Genomic DNA, 24,600 nt, shown 5'->3' on the forward strand with positions numbered 1-24,600 from the left:
TGTGTACTTGCCTAAATTGTTAGGCTCCTAACTAGCATTAACTATGGGCTACAAGCTTTCTTATGCTACAAGAGTTTACTCGTTGCATGCTTTCTCTCGTTGCTAGGCCACTAGTCACTTAAGGCTACACATCTGCTCTCACTAGTCTTCCAATGTGCTTGCTCTCTTTAAACTCCAACCTTTTTGCATACGAAATCGACCCTTAATGGGTACGCATTGTACACAAAGATAAGGTTAGAGTCTCTAAGATTTCTTCCGTTAATCTGAATCAAGATCTTGCTTGAATTGTTCCTACAATTGCTTAGTTTCTATTCAAGCAATCAAGTTCAACCAAGGCTTTAACATCTTTGCAAGGAAACCACTAGGCCATCTCCTCCCCACTTCCTAATCTCTCCAAGACCTACAAATTCATGCACATAAGAGGAGACATTTATTGCAAGCAAGCTTGAATACCTTGCTAGAGACAAGGAGTGAGAGGGTGAAAACTATAGATCACACATGCATGGAGAGCTTGGTGCATAAAGAAATGGGATAAAGTGTGCATCTTGCTCAAGAGTGCTTTAGGCCCACACCCAAGATGGGGGAGACATTTCAAGCAAGCTCTAATACCATGTTAGTTGAGAGGGTGAACTCTATATAGATCACATATGCATATAGAGCATACACACCATTGGCACACAAAAAAAGTGGGATGAGGTGTGCAACTTGGCGAAAAGTGTTAATCAAAGAAAGCACTTCCCCGAGAGAAGCAGTCAATCAAATAGCAACACTATTGGTTATGGGTGATCAATAACAAGAGTCATATAATAGAATTCAAATCTAGGTCTTCTATGCAACGTTTCGCAATAATTCCTAACTATTGAGGATTTTACAGCAAACAATGCAAGTGAAGAGCGACAGCCATCATCCATGCAATTGTCCATGTGACAACTGCAATAGAAGTGGCCCAATGTCTAATCCATTTTTTAAAAAAAAGCAAAGTGCATGCAACACATAATATCGTGTTTGGACACCCTTTTTTTTTGCATATGCATATTGAACTTATAATGGAAAAAGAAAACAAACAATGTCACATTGATCAACAAGATGGTTCGCCTATATGACAAACTCCATCATGAATCACTCCAACGATCTACAGCTATCACCAAATGTGTGTACAATACAACATAAACATTCTCTCTCCACGGATAAAAATGCATCCATATGTCTTTAAAGCCCTTATGCTAAAATTTACCAAGTCTGCAACAATGGAGAGCAAACCTACTCATTACAAAGGCTAGCACACAAGGACATTATCTTATAACAAAGTACACCCAATTAACAAATGTTTTTATAACTTTGTATCTTTTTTTTTAAAAAAGTGATATTCGTTGGTTGATTTCACAATTACCAAAAGTCGAATACATATGCATTGGTAGTTATAGATAAGCCCATAAAAATATTAACTCGTGAGCCCTCAAGGGATGGCTTAATTCTCATCCACTCTTTGCACTAAAATCAAAATCAGTGATTAGCCTCCAATACAAGTCAATGTTGTAAAGAATTCAATGGGTTGACACGCATTAACTCATCAGCAATACACCGACATTTTCCCCTTATTTAGGAACTCATCAGCAATACCCCCGACATTTTTCCTTTATTTAGGAATGTCTAAGGTAAGGCAAATGACCGATGAAACAAATACGAGGTTGTGTGGTCAACAAGGGTCGAGTTAAGAACACTGCAAAATTACATTGACCTGAAACCAAAAGCCAACTCAATCAATCTCTTAAATTCATCCACCTCTCTCTCTCTCTCTTTCTCTCTCTCTCTCTTCTTTCTTTCTTCCTTTCTCCACATGCATGCACATACAGGAGATAGAGGGGGTCGATGTCCAGTTCCAAGAGATGCTTGTCACCTATTAAAAGGTAACCTTTGTCCTTATATTTAAGGACAGCATTAAGTCTCCCATTTCCTCTCTGATTTTAACTTTGTATCCGTGAAATTGTTGCTCTCTCTCTCTCTCTCTCTCTCTCTCTCTCTCTCTCTGTGCGAGTGCACACTCACATGTATGCACTCATGCACCCAACGGTCACACATGCAACCATCCACCCATGCATGCATACACATGCACACAGCCTCAATGTGGTGTTTTACTTTCTGAAGTGATCCTTTGACAACCTGCAATTTAGGGTGATCTATATGCACAGTATATGAATTTCTTAAAGTTTCCCCCTCTGGTTATAGTGAACACAACATCATTTCCATGGAAGAAATCATGTCGATATGCATGCAAATCCACCTCTATTTGCTTCCATCATCCCATACAACACAGCCATAATTGTGCTACAGAAAAGGTCCAGCCAAGGAGAGAAAAGAGAGAGACAAAGTTCACGATGAGCACCCACATCTTAATCTGCAAGCATTAATCACCTTATCAGAAAGCCTTTCCAAGCTGATATGCATATAATTGAGTAAGTAGAGGTTTAGCTCATTAAGGCTTGACTACAATGTTCTGCAGTTGAAAATTACGATCCATTGCCCCGCCTGTAAGCCCCACATGAGGAGAACACAAGGAAATGGTACCAAGATACGACTGGGGGCATGGGAGACTACTACATGAGCACACGTGTGGATCTAGGGAGGGGGGGGGTGGTGTAATCTTCAACAGGACAGCCATGTGGGCAGTACCGTTGCCATGTAGGCTGCCACATGGTCCATTGTTAAAGGTGGGAGGGGCAGAAGCTTAGGTAGAGGGCTAACCAGTGAGCATCATGCAGCATGCAGCAAGAGCAGTACGTTTGGTACAGCAGCAGGTATATGCTGTATGGTGGCAGTCACAGGTCTTCTTGAAGCATTCAGGAGAGGAGAGAAACAGTGAAGATGATATGAGGAAGGGTGGGAAAGAAAGAGGGGGGAGGGAGAAGGGGAAGGAGGAGGATTTATTATCATCCTCTGAGGGCCGCCAAGAAATAGCAAGTACAAAACCCAAAAAACAGATAGACTCCTCCCAGGTGGGAGGGGAAGAGACTAATCAGGAGAGCAGGAAAAGGTCGATGAGACAATCATTAAGTGCTTCTCCCAAACCTAAGAACAGTAATCGCAGCAGTAGGGGCAACCCTAGCCACGTATGGGCAGTCTAATGCCTGCAATAACAGAACAGAATCTGTAACATGAACGTGAGGTAACTACTTCTGTCACTAGCCTGCTAAGACGAACTGAAAAGAGATTGAAACACGTGTGCTTGCATACATGCGTAAGGGTGCAATGGGCCCCTGTCATAATGTATTTCTGTGTTAGATGCAGAAAGGCTGGTCTGTGTAACTGTGTGTGAAGGAGTCACCCTTCCTGTGAGTACGGCGTGAGAGGGGCAGCCTGCCCTCCTCTCCTACTTCCTACACTTGCTGCAAATAGGGCTTCTTTCCAGTGAAGAGCTGCTGCAAACTAAAGGCCAAGGCTGGCCCCTCGGAGTGACCAATTGCAAAAGGTCCAACCCCCTGTCAAAACACCAGACTGCTGATGTCAGCCTACTGACATGCAAATTGATACAGAAGCCTGCACCTATCCTGCGGACCTGTCCACCACATGTGGCAGTACAGATGCTGACTGTACCTAAAGCAGATCTGCCCCATAGATGATGTGGCAGCCTGCATGGCTGCCCCATGCAGCTGCACTGCTGCTGATGATAATGTGGCAGCCCACGGCTGCTGTCCATGTGTCTGCTGCTACTACTGCAATGTAGACAGTATGCTGAAGCCTACCCATGACATCCCTTTCTGCTGAAGCTGAACACACGAGAAATTGAAAGCCTCCTTGTAATCTCTGCAAGGAGTTGAGGATGATCATCTTCCTCAACCTAGGAGCCCCGATGCTGAAACTTGGTTGTATAAAAGCAATGGCGGTTACCGTACCATTCATCTGTGAAGCAAGATCAACTTTGGCTCAACCACCTTGGCATCATTTGTTGAGTGGAGAGAAAGATCACGAAACGGTTTGTAGTGTACTTGCAGGATGCAGCAGGAATGATAATAAGTAAAGTACAAAGTACAGCCATATACTATATGGCCTATCTTAGGACTAAGGGGCTTAGCACATGGGAAGAAAATAGGATGGGAATGGGAAAGGGTGGTCCAAGTGGTCCCATTTATATTTCTATCCTATTCCCATCCCACCATGTGCTAACAAAAAAAGAACTAGGGATGGATTTAGGAGGAAGAGGACACATGGCATCATTTCATGTGTTTAAGACCACGTGGGGACAAGGACACATGTCATCCTTCCATGTTTTTGAATCCCTAAAAAAGGGGAACCCATTCTAGCTGCTAGAGTCTAGAGGCCATGGTCCAAGATGGGAGAAAAAGTGGCTACTCCCATTCTAAATCCATCCTAGACCACTTGGTGTAGGATGGGAGTAATGATGACAAAAAGATTCCCATCCTAAACCCATGCTAGCCCCATCCATGTGCTAAGGCCCTAAGTGTCCTAACCCTAGGAAGTACTAACAATACTAACGGTACTAAATGTCCTAGCGGGACTAAAGCTAGCCTACAAGGCTCATACCAGGGAAAATGCGGCAAGAAAAACCCCCTCCATGGTATGGCTGAAGTATCCTGGAAACTTCACAGGAATACCTAGAAACTTAATCATGGTTGCACATGTTCATCCAAAATGGATATGGTAACCTATGATAGTACATGGATAGCAGTATCACACAACAAAAAGTACCAAGTGTAAAGCTTGCTGAAAAGCTTCAAACTTGGGTCACGGTCCCAAGTCCAGGCTCCACACACATTGGCCAGTACCGATATGGTACACAGCTTGGTGGCCATTAGGAGGAGTATGTAGGGATCTTCAACGGGCAGCCTCTACCAAGAGGGATGTCTTCCTCAGGAGGTGGAGCAGCTCCCCATTCTTCTCGGAGTTTCCCACAAGGTTGAGGTGACATTTTCAGCCTCAACCTTGGATTTTCTCTCGCTCTCTTCTAGGAGTTTGATTTTGCCTTATTAGGGTATTTGTTTTCTCCTGCATCACATGATATACTTATCCCTTGAGCATCATACTTGATAGATGTGTTTCCTTTTTCTTTATTTTTATTTATTTATACCCAGAGAGCAGCAGATGTACATGTTATGCACACTAGGAGAGATTGAGACAGAGGAGCACTTTCTATGCACCTGCCCAGCCTACTACGAGATACAGGGGCGATACCATTGTCTTTATCAGGATGGGAGTGGGTTCGGCCCACTGCTGATCCATTTCCATGACCAGGTCTACATTGGGCTCTATCTACTTGAGATGCGCCACCACAAGGAGACCTTGCTACGATAGATCAGGGAGCAATAGGAGGGAACCAGACCACAAGATACAGAGGTTGACCAGACACGGCCGCATGTCATAGATTTCTATGCATTTGATTCAGCTCCAAGGCATAGTGTGTTGGTAAGCTGAAAGGAAAGCAAAGAGTGGACACAAACTCAGAATACTTGCATTACTTGCATTATGGAATGAAGAAGAGTGAGGTCCTTAAGTAGGCACCTCATACATGCTCACTGACATCACTGATGACTTCAGAGCTCCACAATCATCTCCTCAATCTGCTCCTAGATTCTCTCAATCATCCTATGTGGCTCTCCACCACCTAACTGTGCTTGTGGACACCTAACTGTGCCTCCAGCACTCACACATAGAAACCAAGGTGTGCCTGAGGCATACACCTTGAGATATCCCATCAAACCCCCCCTCAAGGGAATGCCTCAGACTATGTCAAGGATACATCTAGTCTCATAGTTTCTCATGACATCTCATGGTGGTCAAGGATAAATCTATGGCTAGGTTCTCATGCTAGCAAGGGTTTCGTTGGGTGCAAGGTAAACAAAAGGGATACAAAAAGACCTTCCAATGGTTATCTCCCCTGCATGCACATGCACACAATGTCTGCAGGAGGTACCATGGAGCAAAACATACACATGGCCTACATCATAAGGTGACCAAAGGTGTTTACAAAACACACAAAAACACAATAGTTTATTTCATTCATTTTGGAGGACTATCCAGGCTGAGTACCTTGACATAAAAAGAGAGATCTGGAGCATACATAGAGATGATTTAAAATGCATAATCTTCATGGGATGCCTCATCTTGTGGAGGCAGAATATCCATGTCAAGGCAAGGTCTTACCACATGGGCAGTGTCTAGTGCCTTATAAGATGGTACTATGATAGAACAAGTGAATCTGAAAATCATATCCTTCAAGAGAACAATTATCTTGTCATCTCCATAGTTGTGTAGAGAAGCATATCTTAGGTATCTGACCTTCATCTTTTTCTTATACTTGGAGTCAAATAAAAGTGCCATGAGAGGGTAGATCTCTGGCTTTGTAGTTGCTTCCTTTTTGGCAACCATTGTTTTGGCAATCTTCAACAAGGAAGTCAGGTTGGCATTTTCATCCTTTGTAGCATAACAAGACATTGCTTTATGTTTTGGCTTTTCACATATTTTGCATAAGCAAGCCATGAGAGGGTCTATCCCAGGTATTGGGCAGTGTCTTCTCTCTTACAGGGCTTAGAATAACAACTAAAATGCTTCAAAATATAAGCATTTAATGTAGCAAAGTCTTGTGACCAAATTTCAAACAATGATGCTTCTTCTTACATGCTTCATAGAAGTGGCTAAAATGAATACTTTCCAATCAAAACCAGGTCTAGCAATTCAAAACAAAACTGAAGCCACACTTGTACTGAAGTTATTGAAAGATTCAAAAAACCAGAAATGCTAGAGTAGCATTTTATGTAGCATCATCTTCAAAAACTTGTCCAAAACTGTCAAAACCAAAAGGCTGAACTTGGAGGGCTTGTAGCTCACTCTTCAAAGCAAGGCAAAGAGGGCTTTCTGAAGCAAAAGAAAGCTCATATACCAGAGAGGGTCCAGCACAGAGGTTGGACGAAATGGTGCGCGCTTTTGCCCGGGGGAGTTGCTACAGGCTGAACCTGAGTTTTGACGATTTCTCCTTCGTTACTGAACCAAATGAGCTGAAAAATGGCTCAAAATCTTCGTCTTGAGGTCGCCCATCCACTCCTAAGAGGGCTCAAGCAATGGCGCAACAAGCAGGGAGTATTGAGCAGTAGAAGAAATGCGCTGTTTGGAGAATGGCAGCCAACAGAGACGTTTTTTTTTCAATTGCTTGCAGGTGGAAGTTCGCCCATACTAGAGGAGTTTACAGCTCAGAGGGTTTGGGCAATGGTCATTTGTAGGCGGAGAACCAAGCTCTCAAAGATTTTGGGAAGGAGGAAAATGGAGAAGAAGAAGATGAAGAAGAAGATGATGATGTGGCAGAAATGGGCTCAAGGGGGATCAAAGAGCTCTGATACCATGTCGGTAAGCTGAAAGGAAAGCAAAGAGTGGACACAAACTCAGAATACTTGCATTACTTGCATTATGGAATGAAGAAGAGTGAGGTCCTTAAGTAGGCACCTCATACATGCTCACTGACATCATTGATGACTTCAGAGCAACTGTGCCTCCAACACTCACACATAGAAACCAAGGTGTGCCTGAGGCATACACCTTGAGATATCCCATCATAGTGGGGTGGAGGAGGAAGAGCTAGCTGATATGCGGGCGGTATAGATTGCTGAGAGAGGATTGCAAAGGCTACCTATGACACGGAGAGCAACCAGAGCACACTCGATTGAGGTCCGACCTATCACAGCTTTCCTCTAAGGAAACTGCCCGAGACGAGGGGTCACTCTAAACATAGCTCAGCAGGTTCAGAGATCAATGAGACCATGACCTCCTCCGCCACCACAACGTGAGACAGCCAGACAGACGCAAATCCGAGACATCTTCGCCGCTCATACACGAGCCACCACAATGCTAGGTTTCAGATTCTGAGATCTTGTCCTAGTTCCATCATATGATATGACATGACATGATATGATATGATATGACATATTCTGTATTTGATTTTGCTTGAGCTATTGAGCTATTTATTTCAGCGTAGTACTCAGCAAGGGGCTTAGCGAGCCCTTTGCTCCAGCCCTTTGTGGCTTGTATGACGTTTTTCCCGTTCTTACAATGATGCAAAATTAAATTCCTTATTTAGAAAGCACATGCATACTCACTTTAACTCTTTTTTGGAACAAGAAGAAAAACAAGCTGTTCAGCTCCCCACGGTTTGTTTTCAGCTTATGTTCAATCATTCTAAACATGCCTAAGACCGATACACTATAGATAAATGACTTCATATCCAAGATTGTGTGTACTTTTTTCATTATTTTTCTTGAAATATACTTCTTGTGTATTAGCACAATCGAAGAATGGAGAATATTTGCTGGAAATATCCCAGAGGAAGGAGACAACATGTGCACATGCAGAAGTATGCGCATGCGGGCACGTGTGTGTGTGTGTGTGAACATGAATCTGCAAGCCCTTCATTACAAACAAAAGCTCCAGCAGACGAAACACACACTACTACTTTACCAAATGCCCAAGAATGTGTGTGAATATAGTAAAAACATATTCCTCTAACTCATCATTCAAACCTGCATACATAGCCTATAGTGGAATAATTTCATTAATCCTCTGAGTTAATATCTTAAAGATAGAGAGTACACAGCAAACTGGAAATGAACAAAATTTTCCTTCAATACTGATGTAGTACAGATGATGGCTCCGTCCACCTATGCGCTTCCACAGTGGAGCTTAGATGGCGATCTAGACAGATACTAGGTGAAGAGCTACTAGCTGAAAGATCTAATGTGATCTGAACTGATCTGATACAATGGACTAGGGAGGTCGCCTCTTTATAGCTATGAGGGCGATAGTCGTATCAACATAGTCGGTGGAACCAACTAGTCAACCTAGTCGGTGAAGCCGACCAATCAACCTAGTCGGTGGAACCGACTAGTCATCCATGGAATATTCAAGCAATATTCCCTATACCGTCGCCTCGAGGACTCTCACCCTCGAGCCCCTACCAGGGGAACCGCTGGCCCCCCTGGGACCCCCCAACTGGGGGCCAACTGGCCCCCAGGCCCCAGCAAGAATAAGGGGCTCCCACACAATCACCTTTCTACCATCAATGGTCTCATTGATAGACCTCATATGACATGCAAGCCAGGATCCATCCAGTGTCCCGGGCTCACACATGGCTTCTCCTCATATGGGAGCCTTACAACTTGAGCACCTTGGACCACTGGTGGTTACCAGGAGGGTGGGGCATTGAGCATATCTAACAAAGAATAGTGGCGCCCCCACTTTAAAAGAAGGCCCACTTGAGAAAAAGAAAGATCTGTGCCTACTTTTTGGAGAAAAGCTCTAAATCACAGCTATATATATATATATATATATATATATATATATATATGCCTTTGTACAAATTTAGAAATTAATTTTAGAAAAGTCACCTATTCTAGGCTAAGAAAGCAGGCCCAGCTTTTAGAAAGCACATGCTTTCTGGCTGCCTGGCCTAGTCTATAAATTGCCTCTGTGCTCTCAAGGTTGTTGAGCTATACTCAGTTTGCCCCTTGTGAGCCACTTTGTACTTGGTTTCTCTATTGCAATAAAGATCTTCAGGGGGGGGGGCAGCCTCCTTTCTGGCCCCTAGTGTGGTGTCTTGCTCTTCTCTCTCCCTGACCCCTCTTGCGATTTCAATTCCTGCTCTTTGTTAAAGTTCCCTCTGCTGTCTCGAAGTTTCCAGCCACCAGACGAAGCATATATTGAAGTGCAAATTGCCGCCGAGTGCTGCACTTTGATCTCTGTTGCTGCAATTTGATTTCCAGCCGTATGTTAAGGTCAATTCTGAAGGAGAAATGGCTAGAAGTGATGTGATTAATTGATGAATTGCAGTTGAAGTCCAGACAAGGAGTTCAGTGGTACCAGAGTTCAGCCTCTTTGGTGACAATGATCCAAAGTATAAGCAGATTGAGGAGGGGCAGCAGCAAATTGAGAGGAGAGATTTTCGACGCAAAAGATCCAGGCAATAAGCTCCTGGTTGATCGCAATCCAGTTCAGCTTGCTCCGGCCAATTAGTTCGCCCCAAATTTGTGAATAAAACACGAGCGATTTAACCTGCAAGCAGCCCGAGAATTTTGGTGAAAATTTTGATTCAAGCGTTGCTCACTGTCCTATAACGACAGATTTCAAGCATAGTTCCTTCTGAATTTTGACGGCTTGATTCAGCTTTGTTTGCTGTCCCAAAACAGCAAATCGTTTTGCTAATTCGCTGCCAAAAAGTCCATCATCTTCAAGTTTTTGCAGCTGCCCAAAGTGCAATCCAGATTTAATTATTTCTTTTCCAACGATTTAGTGCTCGCCGGATAAGTTAAGCTAACAGACAGCCCTGTTTTCATCTCTATTCACTTCTGAGCACATCACGGTTTCAAAACATATGGCAGTTCAGCCACTGGACAACCCAGCCAAAGAGGACCTTGACAAAGACTTTGTAAGAGCCTTCAAGAATCCTCAAGCTTCTCGCAATCTCTTGATGCCTAGCACATTTTCCAAGGACAGTCAATACTAGTGATGCCTCTTATTGGCAAGCTTATGATCCATGTTTAGGATTATCTAGATCACGAGGACTTCTTCACTTCGCCATTGGATCAATTTGATGTAGTTTTGGGGATGCCTTGGTTCCATAGGAAGGGTGTGCATCTCACATGCAAGAAAGGACACTTGTTTTAACCCATAGAAACAAGGAGCACCAGATTGTTGCAAAAGCAAGAGTAGAACTATTCCAGCTGTATCTAGCGTTTTTGTCGAAAAATTAATAAATTTGCCAATTTCCACTTGTCTGATCTTTGTTCCACTTGTCTGATCTTTGTTAAAGAAAAAGAGGATGAAAGTTGAGTTTGATACTCCAGATAAAGAGGAATTTCGCTTTCTAGATGCTTTTAAAGTTGTTTTTCAGATTCACTGCTAGGAGAGCTACCTCTAGAGCAGTTAAAGGATCACATCGTTGAGCTCATTCCAAGGAGTGAACAATCCTAACCAGTCACCTTATCGGGTAAGTGCAGACCAGACCGAAGAGATCATGGCTCAAGTACAAGGTTTGCTCTCCAAAGGACTCATCTCACCTAGTCACTCGCCTTTTTGTTCACCGGTGTTGTTTGCTCAAAAGAAGGATGGGTCTCATCGATGTGTGTATTGACTATAGAGCCCTCAGCAAATGATGGTCAAGAACAGGTTGCACATAGAGATGATGTGTTGGATAGATTAAAAGGAAGATCCCCATGATATCCACAAGACAACTTTCAAACGACTTTTGGATTATACGAGTTTCTTGGTCTTTCTTTTGGCTTAACAAATGCTCCTGCCACTCTTAGTACGATGATGGACCACCATTGTGTTCCAAGAACTACGAGACAATAACCTTACATCAATGGAAAAAAAGTGAATTTTTCTTAAATAAAATCTATTATCTTTGACATAATATGTCCAAAGATGTAGTACGGATGGATCCTACAAAGATCAAAGTCATCCAAGAATGGCCCGAGCTAAGAACGTTGCATGATGTACGCAACTTTTTGGGACTTTGTCTCCACTATAGGAGATTCATCAAACGTTTTGCTGATATTGCAGCCCCAATTCACGATTTGACAAAGACGTTTGCAGTTTTCAAATGGGGAGAGCCACAAAGGACAGCTTTCAACACTCTCAAGGAAAAGTTAACCACAGAGCCATTTCTTGTTATTCCTAACTTACACAAACCCGTGATGCATGTCTAGATTGTGTAGGAGCTTCTCTTCATCAAGATGGTCCTGTGCTGGGCTACGAAAGTCGGAGATTGCGAGATGCAAAGCGGCATACGGGGGACATTGAAAAGAGATGTTGGCTGTAAGTCATGCCTTGACTATCTGAAAACACTATCTTTTGGGGGGTGTTTGAGGAGCACATCATACCATGCTTGATGCAACGCAGGTTAGTGGTGTATCAAAGTATCCACAATTTTACAATTGTACCAAGAAGCTTCTCAATTGAGGGCAACTAATTAGAAGCCGAGGGAATGTCACAAATTTGTACTTCTCCCAAGAAATAAAGAGAATCTTTTTATTGACTACGGTCGACTAGAACAAGTTTCACTTTCTTTTCTTTACATTGGTTAATGAGCACTATAGGGATGCCCACAAGTGTGTAGGACCATGCACAATGCTAAATTCCCCACTTTTAAGGGAAAAGCACAAAGACTAGTGGCGCCCCACTTTAAAAGAGGGCCCACTAGAACAAAAACAAGATCTATGCCTACTTTTTGGAGAAAATATCTAAAGCCATCTTTTTGGGAAAGTCGCCTATTCTAGGCTAAGAAAGCAGACCCAGCTTTTAGAAAGCACATGCTTTCTAGCTGCCTGGCCTAGTCTATAAATTGTTTGCCTCTATGCTCTCAAGGTTGTTGAGATCTGTACTCAGATTGCTCACTTGTCAGCCACTTTGTACTTGGTTTTTCTATTGCTATAATGACCTTCGTGGGGCCAGCCCTTATCCCTGGCCCCTAGTGTGGTGTCTTGCTCTTCTCTCTCCCTCACCCCTCTTGCAATTTCAATTCCAGCTCTTTGTTAAAGCTCCCTTTGCTGTCTTGAAGCTTCCAGCCACCAGACGAAGCTTATATTGAAGTATGAACCTGCTGAGTGCTGTAATTTGATCTCTGTTGCTGCAATTTGATTTCCGGTCATCTGTTGAGGTAATTCCGCATGCGAAATAGCTAGAAGTGCTGCAATTCGACTAGTGAAGCTGAGTTGAAGTCTAGACAAGGTTTCAATGCCTCTGGTTGACTTAGCGAAACAACAAGGATACAAGCACAAGGAAATGAAAATAATGTCATGGCTCATGTAAGCAGTGGTCTTAATATGTTCTACAACAGCACTAGAAAACACAACCTGTTATACATACCTATGCATTTGCTTTTGAAAAAGGAACAAAAAGTGATTGAACACTTTCAAACACTTCTTCTACTGCTCTCACAGCATCAATCTGTTGATCAACATAAGATCAACATGTTTAAGCTCCAAGGGGTCGCAGCTTTACACTACTAACAATCCATGTCAAGAAGCACATATAAGTAAAAGCAGCAGGTTACCTTTCGAACCTTTCCAAGAGAATCATAATGCGCAATGACAGGTAGACTGGATTCAACAAAGACTTTAAAACGCTTCCTAATTGTTTCGATGTTGTCATCAACACGACCCTGCAAAGAAAGCGATCAAATTTTAAGACAAGTTTTAAAATCTATATTTCTTAAATCAAATTCTGTAAGCTGCATGTCCACAATGTGTTACTAAAGCTTGCAAAACCAAACAAAGAATGTATGAACGATCATAGTGTTATTGCAAAAGATGGCTTACTTAATCCCACACAATTTCAAAAGTTCTGAATTGCTCGCTGTAATTTATGCGCTCACACATGGAGACACTATATGCTGGGAAACGACTTTCTAGTGAAGCCCAATCGTGAGAGTCGCGTATTTTAGTTCAAATCCTCTAATTAAAAAAAGACACATGAGATGGACTACATTTTGCAGTCGTTTCACACTTAAATTCTCTACACACTCTGGTTAGTAGTGCTCTTTCAAGATGACCCAATGTTTTACATACTTTTGTTTTTCATCATGGTGAGCTTTGTTGAAGAAGTGAAAGGAAAGCATGAAGCTGAACACGGAATGAGAGAATGCATTAGAATGAAGAAGAGTGAGGTCCATATGTAGGCACCTCTACATGAGCCACCAAGCTCCACAATCATCTCCTCAATCAGCTCCTAGAATCTCTCAATCATCCTATGTGGCATCTACCACCACCTAACAATGCTTATGGGCACCTAAATGTGCCTCTAGCACACACACATAGAACCCAAGGTGTGCCTGGGGCATACACCTTGAGATATCCCATCAAACCCCCCCTCAAGGGAATGCCTCAGGCTATGTCAAGGATACATCTAGTCTCATAGTTTCTCATGCCATCTCATGGTGGTCAAGGATAAATCTATGGCTAGGATCTCATGCTAGCAAGGGTTCCCAAGGGTGTGAAGTAAACAAAGGGATACATAAGACCTTCCAATGGTTATCTCCCCTGCATGTACATGCACACAATGTCTGCAGAAGGTACCATGGAGCAAAACACATACACATGGCCTACATCATATGGTGACCAGAGGTGTTTACAAAGAACACAATATTTTATTCCATTCATTTTGGAGGACTATCCAGGCAGAGTACCTTTACTCAACATAAAAGAGAGATCTCGAGCATATATGGAGATGGTTCAAAAAGCATAATCATCATAGGAGGCCTCATCTTGTGGAGGCACATCAACTGAGAGTAAATTGGCAGTTTCTGGTTTTGTAGTTGCTTCCTTTTTTGCTTTACAAAACTTTTCATGGTGATTGTTTTTGCCACAATATTTGCAATGATTGATCTTGAAGCAATCGTTTAAGAGGTGATTAGTCTTCCCACAATGTTTGCAAGGTTGAAACTTGCCCATTTGAGTTTTTATGGCATAGGCTGTGTCATTGCCTCTCCGGAGTTCCTTGTGCCTTTCTTCTTCTTGAAGAGCAGTAATAAGACCTTCAAGAGTAGGATTAGGAAGATTTTTCAATGTGGTAACAACATGATCATAATCTTCAGGCATACTTTTGAGCAATACTGCCATTGCATCATCTGTAGTGATTGGAGAATTGATAGAAGCAAGTTGAGTCATGAGACTCCACATGTGATTGACATGGGCAGCCAAGGGAGTGCCACTAGCCATCTTCAATTCAAAGAAAGCAATCTTAAGTGACAATTTTGAGATGTGAGAGCTAGCACAAAAAACAATATCAAGCTTCTGCCAAGCTTCAAAAGGAGACTCCAAATCAGAAATGTGATGAATATAGTCATCTCCTAAGCCAAGAGCAATAATGCCATAGGCTTTCTCCTCTCTAGCAGGATCTCGTGCCGGGCGTGTAGGAGCTGAGGATTCTCCACCATTAGAGGCTGTTGAAGAAGAACTTGAAGCAGATTTGACAAGCCCCCAGAGGTTTTCCCTCATCAATGCAAACTTAACTTTCATCTGCCATGTGTAAAAGCCTTTACCATTGAACTTATCAATATTCAAGAAGGTAGCCATGAGAGTCTAACCCAAAATGGGCAGTGTCTACTCTCTTACAAGGCTAGAAAGAGTTGAAAAGCTTTGAAGTACAAGCATTTAGTGTAGCAAAGACTTGTAACCAAATTCCATAAAAATCATAATGGAAATGAAACTTCAACTTGCATGCTTTATAGAGGTGGCTAAATGAAAGTATTCCAAGCAAATCCAAGTATAGCAACCTCAAGGAAAGTTGTAGCCACAATTGTACTGATGCTATTCAACACTTTAAAACATCAGAAATGCTAAAGTAGCATCTAATGTAGCACCAAACTCACAACATTGTCAAAACTGTCCAAAACAGAGGCCTGATCTTGGAGGGCTTGTATCTCACTCTTCAAAGCAAAGAAAAGAGGGCTTTCTAGGTAGAAATAAAGCTGGTATACCAAAGAAGAGCCACTCAAGAAGAGAGGCGAAATGCCGTGTCATGTCGCCACAGCCAGCAGCTTAAATGTCGACTGGTTTTTTGTCTGTTTCTCCCTCCCTGGTAGACCATTTCACTTCAAATCTGGACAAGGGCTAGCTCATGCTGTTGTGCAAGCGTGGCTCAAAGGAATTTCGGAATGGCTGCTCCAACAAGTCGTATTGCACGAGATAGCGTTAGGAAGAAGGCGGCTGTTGCGCGGGTCTGTAGGCACCATTGTCTAATTCCTCTGACGTGGAAGGTCGCCCATATGAAGGGTCTCTCCAGCCAAAAGGACCCTGGGAATGGTTGCTTCTAGGTAGAGAACTCAGCCCTCCAAGTGTTTGGGCAGAAAGGGGCAAAATGGAGAGGAAGGTGAAGAAGAAGAAGATGACATGGCATAAATGGACTCAAGGAGGGTCATAGTGCTCAGATACCATGTTGAAGAAGTGAAAGAAAAGCATGAAGCTGAACACGAAATGAGAGAATGCATTAGAATGAAGAAGGGTGAGGTCCATATGTAGGCACCTCTACATGAGTCACCAAGCTCCACAATCATCTCCTCAATCAACTCCTAGAATCTCTCAATCATCCTATGTGGCATCTACCACCACCTAACAGTGCTTATGGGCACCTAACTGTGCCTCTAGCACACACACATAGAACCCAAGGTGTGCCTGGGGCATACACCTTGAGATATCCCATCAAGCTTTTGTACTAGGCATGAAGTCAAGTTTCTCTGCATAAATTATGCATAAATTCTAAGTCCAGAAGAAGGTCAAAGCAAAATCACAAACAGGATATCTCCGAATTCTCCCTCTCTAGCCCTCAAAACCCAATTGGCTTTGGAATCCAAGGTCTTCATATAAAACAGAGACTCCATTAGACATAAGTGGAAATAGAGTCCCGGTTAGAGAGTTCTCGTCCTTTTTCCACTGCTCTGAGCAATTTTGGCATTGTTTGTCTCCACATGAGTCACATCTAACATCCATAAGCTCCTCATCATCATCTAACAGCTCAATGATCATGCTGAACTTGGCTGTCCCAATGCTGCTCATCTTGCATACTTGCATGTGCTCAAGGGTCCATTTATCACGACAGCCAAATTCTTTTCAGAGCTTATTGATTGCCTAAACTCAACAGCCAAATTGAATAACATTCGGGTGTTCATAGCTTTGGCAGCACAACATCAGTGGCCCATCCATCAAAGGAATTTGACAAGCAAGATTGTTAAGACACATACGACCTTACACATAAAAGATGCTTTAGACATGAGTATTTAAAGACTTTTAAAAAAAGACGTCTACAAAATAAGACACTTTAGAAACGTTTTTTAAAATACACAAACATATTATATATAACTCCTTGCCTAGAGATTTCATGTCTCTCTCCCCTTCTTATGAAAACCAATTAAATACAATCTACTTATATATGCATAATGAAAGTTTATAACATCAAGAATTTAGTTTTGAGTTTGATAATCTCTCTCTCTCTCTCTCTCTCTCTCTCTCTCTCTCTCTGTGTGCATACCCCATCCGTACCTCTCCATACCTATATCTGTACCTCTCCGTACAACCCGTTAGCAACTCTCCACCCGTCATCCCTTTGCCTCAGCCGACATTTACCTCGGCTAGCAACCCAAACACACTAACCCTAACCTTGAGTTCGGCTAAACCCCCAACCTAACCCGGGAGTTAGGTTAAGCTAGGGGGTTCAATAGATAGCCACTTATGGATTGGCCTACCCTCAACTCCTTCAACCTCCATCAGGACTCGGTACTCTACAGTTGCAGCCATGACACCCTCTCCATATGCACGGAATTACCAACAAGAAGGCTCAAAATGACCCATCCTTCGGCAACAAGATCAGATTTTTGAAGGATTGGAACTGGCAGAAGTAAAGGCTCGACTTCACATTCTCAAAGGGCCTGGTAAGTAGGCAGTAATTGATGAGGATGTACAATCTTGTAAGGCTTCCCCCCTACCCCACAGCTAGTCTCTACAGTCAAAGATCTTGTTCACATTGAAGTACAAACTACTAAGAAGGAAGTGACTGTGGAAGTGGACACCAAAGCAAGTAAGTCTGATATTCAAGCAGAGATTAAAGAACACGAAGCTAGATGTGATAATGCACTGAAGATTATAATAGGGGGACTCCCAGAAGATTGGTACAAAGAGGAGGACACAGTGTGTGAAATATTGACAAAGATCAGAGCAAGCTTGCCCAACATTGAATGGGTAGATGATGATGAGCAAGATGATGACGACTCCAGGCCAACTTCTATTATGCACTATAAAGGTCATGCAATCATTACACTGAAGTCAAAAGATATGTGGATCAAGCTTCTTCGACATTCTTACAAGTTGAAGGGTACCAAAGCATGGATAGCAGAGGAGCTTACACAAGCTCAACTCAAGAATAAGGTAACTGAATTAGCTAAAGTCAAGCTTCCAGAAAGGATGGAAAATGGGCAGTTTACAGTTAAGGCACAGCCATTAAAACCAAAAGACTCTCTACCTTAAATTGATGTATGGCTGTTTTACTCTTTCAGACTATTATGTAGGTACTCTAAACAATGGGGGTTGCGTTTGCACTCCTTGGGAGCTGCCATGAGCCCTCCCTAAAGCAGATGTACTGGAGGGTTTCTTGCTGTCCCATAGATCTTTTTGGTCTCCACTGGACGTTAATAGACTCTCTCTCTCTCTCTCTCTCTCTCTCTCTCTCTCTCTCTCTCTCTGCGATGCCTGAAGTGACTGTATATGCAGCCCATCGTGTAGGGAAAGCACAAGAGGACAAACCCAATAAAAGGACTATTGTGTGCACTGTAGCAGATCCACGGAAAAGGGAGATTATCCTGGATAGTAGTAAAGTGTATCTTAAAGGCACACCTTTCTATGTCAGTGAAGACCGCACCCCAAAACAGCAGGAAGTGCGAAGAAAGCAATACACGGAAAGACTAATGAGACAAGGAAAGCTGCCCCAAACACAAGATGGGGATCAAAATGTGAAATAGGGGCTCACAACCCATGAGACACACAAATGCTTACAAGTCATGTTTTGGAATTGTAGGGGCTTCCCTTGGCATAAAGGGATAAGCATAAATGCCTTCATTCACGATGCAGACATCATCCTTTTAGGAGAAACCTGGGAAAGTGAAACATGCAGGATCCCAGAGATACCGGGATATGTGGTGCACTCAATATACCAACGGCAAGTAGGGAAAAGAGGGCAAGGAGGTGTTGCATGCATGATACAGGAACACATGGCAGAAAAAGTCAGCCTTCATAAAGTGGACAAATACAAAAGATAATGTGGCTGAAAATAGAACTTGGCAAATGCCCTGTCTTTCTTGCAGGTTGCTACATACCTCACCATGAGTCACCCTTTTACAGTAGACACGGAGTGGACCCTAGTGCTGCGTTTGAAGCACTATATCTTGATGTGGCTGAACTCAGAGAAAAGAGCCAAGTCATAGTGCTGGGAGACCTTAACGCAAGAATTAATCAACTACAGTTTCAGCCCATTACGCATGATGAAATGGATAAAGAAGTAGTCACAGAAATGACATCATGTGGCAGAGAGGATCCGAGGACAACACCATCAACACACAAGGCAGAGCACTCCGATGCATGATTAATGGGCTGCATATACTAGTCTTGAATGGAATGCAATTACTCCCTAACACCCACAAGATGATGTGTCTCTTAGCTGGCGGAGGACAGAGTGTACTAGATTATGCCTAGGTACATTGGTTTCTTAGCTTAGCCATATGATTGAACAATCCATTATAACAAAATTAGGGACTAAGAGAGTGCTGAATTTTGGGGATGACAATTTAAAATCCTCAACTGGATTCGCCATTTTGAGCTATATTTTTCCCATCAAGATAAGACCAACCATCTCTTGCCACACTGCATCTACAAAAGGATGCTTTAATGTGGTGGTCCTTATCACAAATGAGAAAAGAGCCTATTCTTCAATGGTCCAAATTTGTTGAATAACTTAAGGCCAATTTCATGCCTCCGATTCATGAAGAAGAATTCACCTTTCGCTAGGAAAGGTTCACGCAATTCGATAATGAGAATAACGCTGAATTTACAGCTAGGTTCTAGAAACTCTCTTTAGAGTTACCTGAGAAGAGCGAAGATGATAGAAGGAAGAAGTATTTAGCAGCCCTAACCCCGAAAGTGAGATATGAGATTGAGATGTTCAACCCAACCACCTTGAAAGACCTCACTATATTCGCTGAGATTGCTGAGAGGAAATTAAATCCACATAAACCCTTCAACAAAGGAAATGAGAAAGCTATTGTACAAAATGTTAACAGTCAATCACGTCCTGGATGGATACCATTTCCTTCCATGACTGACGATGAGAAGAAAAAGCTAATTAAGGAGGGTAAATGTTTCGGATGTAAGAAACATAAGCCAAGGCATCCATGGCATAAATGTCCTACTCTATTAGCCAAAATTGCCAAAACAAATTCTGTAAAAGGAAACGGCAAAGCATCCAAGCAGGAGGGTGAGGCTTCTACCTCCTCATCCCAAGACTCTACGGTGAACATGAAACCAAGAGTAAATGCTATCCATTCAGCTAGCACTCGTGTATGGATGTGTGAACTGAATAGAGTGGACATACTCATTGTAGAGTATAGACGGAGAAAAATCCGTGTAGAGCGTCTGATAGGAGGAATAGGACTGAAATAGAAGAGTTGAAAAAAGAGATTGAAGGTCTATAGTTTCTATAGACTAAGTAGTTCTCCATCGCAAAATCATCTATAGCCAAAGTCTATCTAGTTCAATAACACATTTGGGTGAGAGAATCATTTTAATACTGACTGGTTTGTTGAGAATACGTTTCAGCTTATTGAGCAAGTTACTAAAAAGAGATTTCAGCAGCTTGGTATTCAGAAGAGAATTCTGAGTATGAAGAGATATTGAAGAAGCAATGCAGTGGTACTTCTACATTTTGAATATTCAACATCAAGAGGAATCAAAACTTGAAGATGGGATTTAAGTTTTGATTTAGAAGAGATCATGTACTGCCAAGAGAAGAATGTTTGCAGATTATGAAGAGGAGATGCAAATGCAGAAGTAAAAGAGAAGCATACGCAAGAGAGGATCCAGAAGAGGACTTCTGTCCATTCAAGCAAGAGGGAGTGTCATGACGAGAAATCACTAATCTGTGATTAGTAGACATTGAAAACATTATTATATATTATACGCCAATGCTGTAACATGTACTTGTATTTATGATGGACACCGACCGATTTGTTATGACGGTGGATCATCTGAGTAGATAGGACTAGTCAAGCTAGAGCCACTGCCTAAGACGGCATCGAATTTGGACATGTGATCCTTATTTTATTAATAAAAATGCGCACACACGTGTCTAGGTCCTAAGGGCAATAGGAAGGATAGGGTGCATTAAATTGTTTTGTTCTTTAAGTTCCCATCTAATTTTCAATTAATATGGTTTCACTCTTAAGGTCAAAGCTCGAGCAGCCCTAGTCTGGAAAAAAAATGTCTGAACAACTCAGATAGCTTGCAAATTGTTCAAAGGTGAGAAAGGAAAGGCAGCAGCTGACAAAACAAAAGATAAATATAGCATGCATGCTGCACCTCATTTCTTCCTAGAAGGCGCTTCTCCATTTCTTCTTCAGGGCAATCAAAGAACAAAATGAACTCAGGCTTGATTCCAGTCTGCAAGACAAAGAGGAACAATGGTCAAAGCAGAAACAGATTTCATTGCAAAAAAAAGGGCTGAGTGAAGACAAATTCCTTACAACGAGCTCAAAAGCAGCTCGATTTTCATCATTTCTCGGGAAGCCATCAATCAAAAACTTGTTGTTGCCACTCTTTAGCATTGCATTCTGAAGGAGCTTAACAGTCACTTCAGATGGCACAATTTTCCCTTCCTTGATCATATTCTGTATCATGGTTCTGCAAGGTTGCAGCACAAAATTTTGCACCAAGACTGTTCAAAGATATCCTCGACCTGAAATGTATTAGAAAACACTATATAAAGACAAAATGATTTACCCATTTTCACTGCCTGAGTTGATCTCAGCTCGCAAGAGATCTCCAGCACTCAAATGAGTGAATCCAAAATGTTGCACTATCAATGCACATTGAGTACCCTTGCCACTGCCCGGGCCCCCTGAATGCACATGAGAGTAAATTACAAAACTGGTAACCATGTTATCCAGTATATTAACCAAAATGAGGCCATCCATTGTGTAAGTTATTGGTAATACAAGAATGCTAGCAAGATTTATTTCTGACTATTGACTATGGTCAATGCCAGTTTAATACAATGACACGTACTCACCAAGAACAAAGATTACTGTCGGCATCTGCAAGTCAGAGAACTTATATCCATTCCCATTGGCTTTCTGCACGACCACATCATGTAAGAAAGAAACTTGAGAACCCTCAAACACAGAAAAAACTTCAAATCAAGTTTACCTCCTCCACCACCACGGACTCAGCTATTGCTGAAGCCATCTGCTTGACGACAGTAGACGCCCACCACCTCCTTAAAAGAAACTGCAAGCAATTTTAAGAAAAACCAAGGAATTGAGAAAAGAGACGTATTTTGGTTTCTTGATCTATCTAATATGCACTCAATAATTTATATCCTGTTGTAAGCTAGATCACCGTAACTCTCTCTCTCTCTCTCTCTCTCCCCCCTCAAAAAACCTATAAAGGCACCTGAGCAGTGGAAAGAAATCCCCAATTCTTCAGGATTCGATAAGTATCAACTCTTTCAACACCTGCTGCCCCTTCTAACTGCATCATATTAAGTAGAGAGAATCCAGATTCAAGATTAAATGAGTTGCAGGGACGACTATTCCAAGATTGGATAAGAACTATCGTAAACGTGTTGCTTCCAAAGGGATGCGGGCAGAATCAAGCAGATCTTTCGCATCAGGCGTGCACGAGGAAACTAAACGCTAATTGTATGTCGGCAAGCTTATATCTGTTACTCAAAGATACATTGCAAGCCAGATCGAGCGCGCATGTTTTTCGATCCCCCCATCCCTACCTATCTCTTCGCTTCCCGGGCTCCGCGCAGCACGTTTATTCTGAAAAGAGCATCGATTGAGTGGAGAACACAACAAAAGTTCCGATGCGATCGAGAATATAGGCATCACAGACGGAACTCCGCAGCATTGATAACTGCCATTTCTAAAGCTATGTTGCAACAGATCGCTAGTTACGATCGCGCTAATTTCCGATTTAATGGAAGCATTTGCGGAGAATAACTCATTCAAACAAAAAACAAAGGAAAAAGAATGGACACCAGCTGAGATGCGAAGCGGGGGCAATATCTGCGCGCGAGGGAAGCAAGGAGTTGTCGGGATGCAAAGTGAGCACGCGAGAAGATCATGCTCCGTTTAGGGGGGTCTCCATTAGAAGGAGTTGGCTATAGCGATGGAGAGGTGTAGGGAAGAGGGGTCTTTGGCTATGGCGATGGCGAAAGAGCTGGTTGAGAAGGTTGAGAGTAGTTGTTGTTGCCTAGTGTTTTACTTACAATAGCTTCAATTCCTCAACGAATAAAATGAGTCCCCTGAAAGGTTCCCAACCCGACTACCCCAATCCCTCGTGTAAGGGTGACCACACTTGGGCGGATCCGGGTGGTGTGAACCCAGCCTTAACCGTTAATGAAATAATGGGAAATTCTGAACATGGGAAAAAGTAATATTTCCCACCATTTCTATGATGTGGATATCTTTGCATATCATAAGGAGAAGGCCCACACTCTTTTCCCACAAATACACCAAGGTCAGATGCTCGGGGAAAGGCATGAAATTACAACCTGCCACCTACGATGAATTTCCCACCAAATTCTTTAAAAACCCCTTTCAGCACATGCGAAATGCAATTTCCCACAAAACCCCTCCCATGTCATAAGGCCTTCAGAAGCAAAATTGAGTGGTCCCCATGCACTAGCTATTCAAAGTAATATCAGAGCGTTTGAGCCAACAATGACAACTTTACCAAGGACGAGATTTTTGACAATTTGAGGGGTTCTATGGCATGGATTCGAGCAGGCCTCTTGCAACTAGACAAGTAGATTGGAATTCTCCTATGTTAGCTACAATGGATCGTCAGATACTCATATTCGAAGCATGCCAATCAATAGGAGACAAGGCTTGATTCTTCTCATCCTAAAGTGAAAACTCGGCCAACAAGACTAGCTTTAACCTTCTCTCTCCCTATTTTAATGATTGACCTAGGTTTGCATTTTGGTCTTTCTTTTTTAATGGATTGACCACCCCTTTTAATAGGCTCTTTCTTTCTTTTTGGAGGGTATTGCCTCTAGCTCTTTCTTTTTATCTTATTGACCTATGTAGGAGTCTATGTTACTTATTTTTTGGAGTCAAAGTATCATATTTTGAAGTGCATCTTTTTCCTCTTACCAATTGATGAAAGGTTTTGGTGGCTTTGTAACCTTTTGTCGTCGTGTGCCTCCCTCTACCCATTGGACTATTGTCTACTATCTAACATTTTGTTTTATTGCCACGTGCAACGTGCTTTCGTGCATGCAACCAATTGTGGTCCAAGTTCGTGGTTGTGATTTAGCGTGTCAAAAGGGCCCAAGGGTGTGGCAACTTTACAACAAGGATGAAGGCACACCATCCTATGCTCCATGTATGTGAGCAAGCTTTTGATAGCATCCACATGGACACAACCTAGGCAAATGTGCATATACTCAAAACTGCCATGCACATCTTGTGAACCTTTTTCCACCTCCAAAGCAATTGCAAATCACATCACCCTCCCCCTCCTCCTCCCCCATAAATGGTGTCAATTAACAAAGACATGTAGCGTAGCCATCTTGTTTGGTTGGGGTGCCATGATCAACACAAATCAAGTCAATTTTTTGCAAAGTTTGTGGATTTATTGAAATTTAGTGATTACTATATTAGGCAAAGTTAGCACGGTTTGTTAATCTCCTATTAATCTATTTATACCTCGTGCTTTTTTCTTACTCTTGTACTCTTTCCATTATGTCCCCACAACCTCCAAAAGACTCAAACCTTTTAAAAGGATATTGAATATGGAGGAAAAGGATTTGCTTGGCCAAGACAATATTGAATTCGAG

The 24,600-nt window shown here is 42.3% G+C and overlaps 1 protein-coding gene across 4 annotated transcripts; it reads right to left on the reverse strand.

Moving 5' to 3' along the window:
- Window positions 1-1,349: 1,349 nt before the first annotated feature.
- On the reverse strand, window positions 1,350-23,064 carry LOC147882195 (UMP-CMP kinase 3-like). Of its 4 annotated transcripts, none has more exons than XM_087401378.1 (10): window positions 22,795-23,064; window positions 22,203-22,280; window positions 21,957-22,037; window positions 21,820-21,883; window positions 21,531-21,648; window positions 21,275-21,431; window positions 21,111-21,191; window positions 13,049-13,156; window positions 12,862-12,942; window positions 1,350-1,738 (listed from the first exon to the last, which is right to left on the reverse strand). In XM_087401378.1, exons 1-9 carry the CDS (start codon window positions 22,879-22,881, stop codon window positions 12,862-12,864), a joined length of 855 nt encoding a protein of 284 aa, XP_087257504.1. In that variant the 5' UTR covers window positions 22,882-23,064; the 3' UTR covers window positions 1,350-1,738. The 4 variants fall into 4 exon arrangements, with proteins under 4 accessions (XP_087257504.1, XP_087257507.1, XP_087257506.1 ...); XM_087401381.1 differs by lacking the exon at window positions 22,795-23,064 and adding an exon at window positions 22,537-22,631; XM_087401380.1 differs by lacking the exon at window positions 22,203-22,280.
- Window positions 23,065-24,600: the final 1,536 nt, after the last annotated feature.

Source organism: Dipteris shenzhenensis, chromosome 30, assembly GCF_047967505.1.
Source record: "Dipteris shenzhenensis isolate YYH24624 ecotype China chromosome 30, Dip_SZ_1.0, whole genome shotgun sequence".
Lineage (NCBI taxonomy): Eukaryota > Viridiplantae > Streptophyta > Polypodiopsida > Gleicheniales > Dipteridaceae > Dipteris > Dipteris shenzhenensis.